This window comes from Ictidomys tridecemlineatus, chromosome 6 (assembly GCF_052094955.1).
Source record: "Ictidomys tridecemlineatus isolate mIctTri1 chromosome 6, mIctTri1.hap1, whole genome shotgun sequence".
Taxonomy (NCBI): domain Eukaryota; kingdom Metazoa; phylum Chordata; class Mammalia; order Rodentia; family Sciuridae; genus Ictidomys; species Ictidomys tridecemlineatus.
This window is the reverse complement of record NC_135482.1, coordinates 98159865-98169854: the sequence shown is the minus strand read 5'-3', so window position 1 is coordinate 98169854 and position 9990 is coordinate 98159865. Positions and strand designations below refer to the sequence as shown.

General features: G+C 52.3%; 1 protein-coding gene across 1 annotated transcript; it reads right to left on the bottom strand.

Annotated features, from left to right (window-relative positions):
* Positions 1-2413: 2413 nt before the first annotated feature.
* On the bottom strand, positions 2414-9784 carry LOC120888355 (uncharacterized). Its single transcript, XM_078015269.1, has 5 exons — positions 9311-9784; positions 4459-4649; positions 3817-3867; positions 3160-3329; positions 2414-2901 (listed from the first exon to the last, which is right to left on the bottom strand). Exons 1-5 carry the CDS (start codon positions 9350-9352, stop codon positions 2873-2875), a joined length of 483 nt encoding a protein of 160 aa, XP_077871395.1. The 5' UTR covers positions 9353-9784; the 3' UTR covers positions 2414-2872.
* Positions 9785-9990: the final 206 nt, after the last annotated feature.

Here is a 9990-nt window from a genome sequence, read left to right as displayed (position 1 = left end):
AGAAGCATGCACAAGAAAGAGCATCTGATGAGAAGCTGCAAGAGTGAGAAACCGACATCTAGGCCTGGGGAGGACTGAAGGGGAAAGGAAAATCTTGGTATTCCCTTGCCTCTGGTATTTCGTCAAAATCAGCAGAATCAAGACCAGGGTGTGAACCCAAGTACAAGAGCAGGCCCTAGATAGGGAGAGCCTCAGGCAGTGTTGGTCACAGGCAATTTCCTTCTGAAAGTTCTTTCTCTGATGAGCAGGACCCTTAGGATGTGGGGAAATGCCTATGAGTACTGAGATTTGCCCTTTTGCAGCACTTGGTTTTCCGACTTCAAGTCTTAGGCTGTAAGTTAGTGAAGGTAATTGTGTTTTCAGCTCAGCCTCTTCAACATGGCAAAAATATAAACTTTTGCTCTAAGAGGAAATTGCACTTCAATGTTCTCATTTGAAAGAACTGGAAGGATTCTGACACAAGGCTACTCTAGTAGTGAGATCCATCTTCCACACTTTTTCTTTTTCTGACAGAATAAGGACAATTGCCCAGGCTCACCTGGATCTTGTGATGTCCAAAAGCCTTAGATTCCCAAGTAATTTGGCATTCGCAGAGTACACTTCTGTGCCTGGGTTCTGAAGCACAGGATATTTTCTGTCTTTCCAGTATGGACAATTGAACCCAGGATGCTCTGCCCCTGAGCTCCATCCACAGCTCCTGTGATGCTTCATTTTGAGACCAGGTCTCTCTAATTGCAGGGTGTGGCCTTCCATTTGCAATCCTGCCCTCCCAGGGTCTTCAGTGTCTGCTCGACCTGGATCCTGGCCCATAGCCTTTGGAAAGAATGTGAACTCTGGGGTGGGATGCCTGGCTACTACTGGAACGCACCTGCCTACATGTCCAGGAGTGCAGGCTACCTCAATAGAGGATGACTGTGGTGAGACAACCTCATCAACCCAGTCACCTCTACTAGGCCCTCCATGCAGGCTGGCACTAGACATCCCATCTGCTCACTGCACACACAGGTGTGGGTCCTAATGAGCTGGAGCCAATCTAGCACAAAGCAGGATGATCCAAGGCCCTAAATTCCATATTGCTGAACCACCATTAAGTCAACTGAAACAATGATGTCACCTTGAAAGTGAGCCAGGAGCTCAAAAGCCAAAGCAAATGGATACTCTGAGGTTTAGTGGTGGTGTTGCAGTGTTCCTCTGATGAGATCCCCCATTCAGACCATCTGCCTAGGTCACTGCACACCATCTGCAAGTCACCCACCCCCCATTCCTGTGACATTCAGCATCCCGACTGCAGACACCTGTCTCTAAGGCACTAGGAAGTATGTTATCTTCTTGCGGGTCAGGTGTTGGGGTGATGGGTGGTGGGGCATCCTCACCTCCTAGGCATCTAAAGGGCTGCACTGTACCAGGAGAGGGCCCCACCCACAGCAGCTCTCCCTGACTCAAGGAGACAGCACCCAGGGTTCTGAATCTGACAAGTCCCAATATTTATTATGGCTGGCTGTCCTTGGCCTGGTCCTGAAGGGAGTCTTTTGGACATGTGACTTCTGTGGATTTGTTTGCATGACATTACCAGGATCCATGTGTGTAAGTTCCTTAGATGAGGGCTTTGACACATACACTCCACCCTCAAACTCTGTGGCCATCGGGAGCAGTGCTCTAAGCAGATCCTCACACTGGGCCTGTGGCTATCAACATCCTGCATGATCCAGGCAGGAGGATCTCAAAATCTGTGCCAGTCTTTGCTAATGAGGGAGTTTTTCACAAAATGCTGAAAGAAAGAGTCCTACCCAAGAACCTCGGTAGCAGAGCACCCTGGTTTCCTTGCACATTACTGCAAAACAAAACAAAAACAAAGAAAAAAGTAAAGAAGAAAGATGTTGTTTGAAATAGGTCAACCATCACCTTTGCAGTGCTTTGCATGAGGAAAATGTGGCTCCTGAACACGAACTCGTGTGCTCTTCCAGTTCTGCATAGTGTCTTGGCATGGATTCAATGACAGGGGCCCAAAGCCAGAGACCCAGAGTTGGCAGGGGAGTTCCACTTGCCATCACATTTCCATTTGGGTTCCTACCACCCATTAGGGGGCGGGGGTTCCACTCCACATTGGAGAGCAGGAGACTAAGTGTGACCACACTGGCAAAGACACCTCTTCTGTTGGATTCTGCATTCCATGTCATGGTCCTAAGGGCATTGCCACCAGAAAAGCAGCCCCTTCTGGTGGCATGGAATCCTCAACCTTTTAGGCAGTCACCTCTCCCCCATACTCAGGGGCCTCTATCTCACCTCCTCCAGAATGACCAGTGTGTGTTCTCCCCCACAAGACCCATGTGCTCTTCTGGGGTCTCTCCCATGGAAGCTACACAGTGTTGGTGGTGGCACAGCCTTGGGAATGGATTGAGCAGGCAACTTGATATCACACAATGTAAAACTTTATTACCATACTTTTTAACACACCTATCTCAACAATGAAAAATTATACTGAAATAACCATAACAACAACAATGAAAGAACCTAAAACAACAAAACGCAACTCAAAGCAAACCAGATAATTAATAAATATATAAACAAATAAATAATGAAGGAAACAAATAAATAAAAGAAAGAAAGAAAGCAAATAAATAAATAAACAAGGAAGTAAATAAATAAGGAAATCAATAAATTTTAGAAATCCAGGAGATTCCAGAGGAGAGGAAGAGGAGAGGAAGAGGAGAGGCGTGGTGGGGACCTGGGACTGAGTAACCCTCAGGAGCTCACAGAGGTAGAGGGGCCAGAGGAGACATGAGCTCTAGTGCAGTGTCCACTCTCCAGCACACGTGGAGTGCGTGCTGGCCTGAGAGATGGGTGACCTGGTGCCTCTGGTGTTGGGCCATGTTTAATTGAGGGTTTTTCCTGGAGAGGCAGCTGCAAGAGAAAAGAGCCCCAACGTGACTGCCTTTCCCTGGGTCTTTCCCGATTCTCAGAAGAACCCTGGCTGTGAGAAGAGCCCAGCCCCTATCCAGACACCAGGACTTCTTCCTGGACGAGGGCCCTCCAGCTGCAGGGGGTCAGGAGTATTGGGCTGGGGACCACAGGCCAGTTCCCAGTAGGAGCGGCAGAGGTTCCAGGACACACACATGCAGTCACCCACCCGAGGCCCCTCATCACAGGCCTCGGACTCACTGGGATCTGTGTTCTCCAGCCCTGTCAGGAGCCTCTCCACCTGGACTGTCAGCCCTGACTCCGGCATGGTGTGGAGCAAGAAGGTCCTGAGACTCCTCAGGCTGTCCATGGACCCCGCAACATCTTCTGGGTACAGGCAGAGCCACATTTGGACAGTGGAGCAGAAGGAGCTGGGGACATAGGAGTGGGGCAGGGAGCCATGAGCGACTGGGCATCGCCTTGAGCTGGAAGCACCTTTGGACCACCCGGATGATGGACTTCCCAGAGAGTGGCCAAGTCCCATGCAGCAGGACAAGAAGGGGGACATCTGTGAGGGTCATGTGTGGGTAAGAGGCTCCCCTCTCCTGTGCATCGGGGGCTCCCCAAATTTGCCTCAATAGAGAAAAGTGAGGGCCATCATGCCTGGGATTGGCTGTGGAGGGGAGGGATGCTCACAGGGCCAGGCTCTGAGGCTCCAGCCCCTCCTGCAGTCCTTAGCTACCCAGAATCCCACCACAGCTATCTGTGCCCACTCCAGAGGGAAATCACCAGACCACATCCCTGTGCCACAAATCACAGAAGGTGGACGCCTGCGTTTTTGCCCACCCATCCACTGCCAAGGTTCCCCAAGTGACCCTGGAGTCAGAAGCCCACTCTCGTGGCCCCCAAACCACTCACTTCTGTCCAGGAAGGAAGACATCCTCCATGCATAGCTGCTGGTCCTCATACCTAGAGAAGGCCAGGAGAATGTCACCTCCTACATCCTGTGCCCTGCATGCGCCAAGACGCCTGGTGGCTTTGACTAACTTCCTGCCAATAGTGAAAGTTCAGGAGGGCTGGGAGGTGTGTGTGCACTGCTTCCTAATGGATAGGCCATGTGCCTGCCAAGGGCAGGTGCTTCACATCTATTGGGCCCATGAATAAACCCAACCAGGTCCCCTTCCATCCACCCCAGCAGTCCCCGCTCTGCCCCCAGGCAGGTCAGGGGCCCTTCCTCATGCAAGCCACATGCTCCTTCCCCAGTGTGCAAACTGCTCTTCCTGAGGCCTCTGTCCAGCTGGGCTGAGGCAGAAGAGTTCCCCACAGGGGCAGGACAGGCCCCCAGGGGAAGTCCTGAGGCCTTGGAAGCCAGGTCCAGTGGACAAGGCCTGAGACCTACACTCCTAGGGCTCATCCTACTTGGTTGGCTCAACACCCTGGTGAGTTCTCCTGTGAATATCCTACATCCCACAGAGTTGCCAGAGGTCCAGAGTGGTGCCCGGCATCCCATCCATCATGCCAAGAGATGGCCATGTCCTGGGGCCTGGAGGTGGCACCCACCTTTGACTGAGGAGCTCCAGCACTTTCTGGATGCTGAGCACCTTTGGGCGTCTACACAACAATCCTTCTACCCAGGAGGAGTGCCCCCTCTGCAGGACGTTCACGAGGTCCTTCTCCAACTCCTGGCGGACCAGTGAGGTGAAGCTGTCCACTAGACGGGACACAGCCAGGGACGAACGCTTGTCACTTCCCTAGTTTCAGGGATCAAAGAGGGACATTTCAACCAGGAAACAGTATCATCTGCAAAATGTCTCAGTGTCGAACAGTCAACTGAAAAATCTAACCAAAGGATTTCCTTCCCTTCTAATTTTCAGTTGAAATGAGGGAAACACCCACACCCACACCCACAACAACTTGCATTCAGCAAGGGTCTGAGGGTCTGGGGCTGTCCCAAGCGGAGTCACAGAGGCAGGTTAGACTCTGGTCACCTGCAACTGTCTGTCTTGTCTCACCTCCAGTGTCCTTAAGAAAAATCGCCAGAGTGTTCTGGACCCACGGCTGACCCAGCGCCTCCACGCACGTGAAAGGCCACTCTGAAGGGCTTTCCTGAGGCCAGGGTGTCCACCGAGGACTGGACCACAAGAGCTCATGGCTCTCTGCTTGCCTTGTCAACACAAGTGAATGTGAACGAACAGGGACTGGAGGTGGACTGTTGGGACCTAGCTAGGAGGGTTCCAAGTTCTCTATGTTCCATGGCCAAGGAAGTGAGGTCACTTCCTCTGGGACTCCTTTCCTGAGCCTCTTTTTCACACATGATGGTTCCAAAGGCCACCTGGGGTGCTGGCTGCTGCCATCTTCCCATGGCATATGCACAAGTGGACAGATTCTGCCAACACAGCCTGGTCTCTTCCCCAGAAAGATCCAGGTCCTGCCAGCAGCTCCCCTGGTTGGGGGAGACAGAGCTGGGTTCAGTCCCATCACCTCCTTCTGACTATGGGTGCGAGTCTCAAGAATCCAGGGGGCCTCACAGGCTCTCCAGAGCTTCCTAGTGTATCCTCGGTTCCTTCCACCCTCAGCTTTCGAGATGGTCATCAGCTGTATGTGCCCATGCATGTGTGAACCACCACCTGGGCAACCCTCATGCTGGTGTCATGTGTCTGTCATGCACAAACACAGAGGTGACACAACACAGGAAGGTGGGGAACCAGGGATGACATGCAATTCTACCCCACCCTGAGTCCTAAATTGAGAGAGGCAAAGTGGACTCCTCTCGTGGCTCTGATTGTGCCTGACTGTGCACAACTGGAAGTCTGTAGGGACTGATTTTCAGAGAGAGCCTTTGTTTGCCCCAGAACTGCCAGGGGCTTCTGGGAGATTTTGAATAGTATCCATATCTCTTTCCATGGTATCATGTGGGTACACAACGAAGGCTCCCAATCTCCAAAGCAGCCCTGTGCCCAAGCCCTGTAGCTCCCTACCCTCTAGGGGGTCCACATCACTACCTGGATTCTGAGAAAGAGGCAACAGCCAGGGTCATGGGGTATCACTCGCAACTTGGTCTCATGAGAAGTCTCAGGACTGTCTGGCTTCATTGCCCCCAGCAAGAGCAAGTGCTGGGATTCTGGAGCTGTGTGACAAAAATAGGTGGAGTGGCAGCAGGCAGAGACCCAGGGGCCTCAGGAAATAACCAGGAGCTGGCATTTCTCTGCTTCCATTTCCTAGTGCCCCACATAGGTGAAAATATAGGGGTTTCAAAATATATCAAGAAGCGAGGATAGTGTCAAGTGGTCAAGAGTCTGTCCAGTTTCATGGTCTCTAGCATGGGCATGAGTGCCCCTTCCTCCACGTCTCTAGGGAGAGGCGACATTGCTTCTTTCAGGGTGGCAGCAAGCCACTCTGGATGTTTGGTGCACAGTGGAAGGCAAGAATGTGGTCTCCCATTCTTTCAACACAGAGGAAACCAGGCCCCAGTATTAGGAGCAAAGAAGCCTCCCAGAAGGCAACATCCATACAATAGCCAAGGCTTCTGAGCAGGCCCAAGGACAGACAACTCAGTGTGGAGGAATGGAAAGGGAACAGGAGGCCACTCCTGGCAGGGGCACTCCCTCACCAAATGCGTGTTGACTGAGCACCCTGTGCCCACCGTTTAGTGCAATCCAAGAGGCGGAGGCCTTTCCCTGCTCCCAAGGAACTTCAAGAATTCACCAGCCATGCCAGGAGCCTCAGGTCCACCTTCCTGGTGCACACAGAGCTAAGTGGCTGCTCATCCTGCTGCCAGCCAAAGTCAGAGGAAAGACTGGAAGATCACTCCTCACTTGCCAAATCATCCCAGAGGGGCGGGCTCCTAGCACAGGGTATCCCTGGTTGCATCTGTGTTTTTGGAAAGATAGATGCTGGAGAGTGTCATTTGAGAAGGGAAGGCCACAAGAAAGACCAGCAGCCACTCAGAAGGGTGTTGGGCTTGGTCCACCCTGAGGCTTCATTCCACTGGCAAACAGGAAATGGCCCCTGAGTTTGAAGCTGCTGAGAAGCCAGAACAATGGAAAATCCTTCCCCCTAGTGTCCTGAAGCTGCAGACATTCAGTTCCTGGCCTCAGGTGATTACATCCCCTAGCCCACTCAGTTTCTTTGGGAAGGAGAAAGTGCCCTGGACCAGCCTCTCATGCCCCTTTGGGACCCGTGATAGGAGGAAGTTCAGTCAGGATCCCTGTCACTAAATACAACCGTGAAGCTGACAAGGGCAGCTGGTGACTTTTTGTCTTTGGTGGCCACTTCTGGGAAGCGACTCAATATTGCTTGGCTCTGATCTTCAGGAAACTCTCCCCAACACAAGAAGGAGTCTACACTTTCTTTAAGGACTTACACCTGTAGAATTTCATCCCCCTGCTGTGGACGGAGACATTAGTTTCCAGTTTCCTACATCACAACCAACTTCCTCTGAGAGGCAAGCAGGCCCTGACCCCATTTCCAATCCTCTTGTGAAAGCTACAGTTGCACTGTGGGGAATCAGTGTAGCTCATGGCACCGATTTCTGTCTGGAGAGAGACTGATTGCTGGCCTAAGTTTAACTGCCTCACAGAAAAGTCCACACATTTCTCAGCTCATCCACGAGGGTCACCAAGGTTTCCCTTCCTGCTTTCTTGTAACACGCAGGCTAATGATCAGGAAAGGAGCCCACAGGTGTTTCACCGGTCCTGGCCCCGTGCTGGAATGCATCCCATCCCAGACTTGGGCGAGAGCCTGGCAGGACGTGGAGGACTTAGCCTTAACTTTCAGAGTCTGAATGTGGAGCTGAAGGCAGCGATCCATCCACACAGTGGATTCAGACAATGCCTCTGTGGAACACCCTCATCCCCTGCTAGTCCTGCCCACGAAGCAGAGGATCCTTCTTTGGAAACAGGCCTCCTGCTCCCGTGGCCATATACCCCAGGCATGGCCCTGAGCTTTGGGTCCACTCAGGTGAAGCCATGTTCTGAAGAGTTTAGAACCAGCTCTGGCCTTGGGTCTGTGAATGGCCTGAGTGAACAGCATCACAAAGATTGTGATGCCCTCTGCATCACAAAGATTCCTCAGCTTCCCCCAAAAGGGCCAGCCATGCCCTGGCTTGCCTCACTCTGGGCCACCAAGGAATGAAAGCCACAGCAGCCTTGATGGCTGCCAGCTTTCTGTGCCTACACACCCTCTAACATTGTCCACCTTAGCAGCCCCTAGGAAGAGGCTCTGCAGTCACAACAGGTGTGCATCCCACCTCTGCCACCTTGTAGCCATGAAGCATGCTCCCCTACCTCCTATCCAGGCCCTTTGCCTTCAGTAGAATCCCAGGATTTCTCTTGCACAGAGCAAGCCCTGGAAGAGATGCCCCACCCTGCTAACTGGCACTCTTCCTTCCCTTGGTCCTCCCTGTACAGCTGCCCTAAACTCACCTTGTGGTGCCGCTTCTGCTCTAGTGTGTCTCACCTCCTTCAGAAAGGCTCCATGCTCACCTGCTGTGCTGTGTCCTGGGGTCCTCTCTCCCCTTCCTTTTCTTCTTGGGCACTCCTTATATATTTTAACCTAAATGCATGCTTTGGCTAACCCACCGCCACTGTACAGGCTTCCCCAAGTCTGTCCATCTCTCCAATCCTGTGTCTTTTCCAATTCTTTATTCCTTTGTTAGGTGGGGTTTTTTGTTTGGTTTGTTTGTTGTTGTTTGTTTGTTTGCTTGCTTGGCTTTGTTCATGTTAGTGAGGATGGATCCCCCTTTGTCACACAGGATAGGTAAGCAATGAGCTCTATTTCCCACCACTTTTTCATTTCACTTTAGACAGGTTTTATTTCACTTTGAGACAGGGTTGCACATTGGCCCATACTGGCCAGGGACTCATGATGCTACTGCCACAGCTAACCAGGTCATTAGAATGGAAGATGGGCATCTATGTGGCAAAGCAATAATGTCTCATGTGTTTAGTTGAATATCACACATCTACCATGCACAATGCACACACACAAAGTGGATGCTCCATAAACAACAGCCTGCTACTGGGCTCAGCTTTAGAGTGTGTGCTTAGGAGAGGTGGCACCTAGCTCTACTGCCACTCAGGGGAACTGAGCCAAGGGAATGGCATGTTCATGGCCAGCCTGGCCAAAAACCGGAAACCTACTGCAAAAAAGTCAAAACGACACAGGGATGTCAACACATACAAGAAGGGGAATAGAAGAAAGTGGTAGAGCACTCCTGCATTCAACCACTCTGTCCCAGAGAAGGGGGCGCCTGGGCAGAGGGAGAGGGGAAAGATGGAGGGAGAGGCAGATATGCAAAGGGTCATAGCTCAGTGGAGGAACCCTTAACTTGGATGAGAGCATCAGGCCCCAGGAACATTCACTAGTATTGCCCAAACACACGAATTACTGAATGAAATGCAGAACAACTTACATAGGCACAGGAATGGCTCCTAGGTTCTCCTTGAAACATCATTCTTTCATAGGAATTTTAAAAGGCTTTTGGATCCTCTAGAGAAAAGCATTTGTGGGTCTGGCAGGAATTAGAAGGAATGTAAAGCACAATATTGGAATCAACCATTTCCAAGCAGCTGAGACAGCATGCCTGCATGCGGTGGCAGGCAATGGCACCCAGAATCATGAATGGTGCAGTCTCAGGCTGTGCCGATCTGTGAACAGATCCCTGACAGGACCCCAGAACCCAGGAGTCATCAGCGACTTAGGCGCAATGCAACCCGTGCTCAGAGCCAGGAGTCCGTCCGTTGGCCGCTGGGCGGCACGCGCTCCAGTGCTGCGGGCGGAGTCGGCGTGTCCTCCTTTCAGCCAAGCCCTGCACTGCACCAAAGGGCGCTGAGAAAGGTGCAAGTTGCGCCCTTCCCAAAGGCGACCACCGGCCTCTAGGTCACCCCATGCCACGCCTTTTCCGCCCCCAGCGCAGGCCACGCCTTCTCCGCCCCCAGCGCAGGCCCCGCCTCCGGGTTGCAGGCTGCCGCCAGCGGGACAGCGCCCCTGGCGGCGGTTCCTGGGCCTTCTGGAGTGGCCCAGAGGCTAGGTTTCCCTGACACTGGGGTCAAATTGCTTGCATTGCACACAGGATGGCCTCCATCTGTGGCT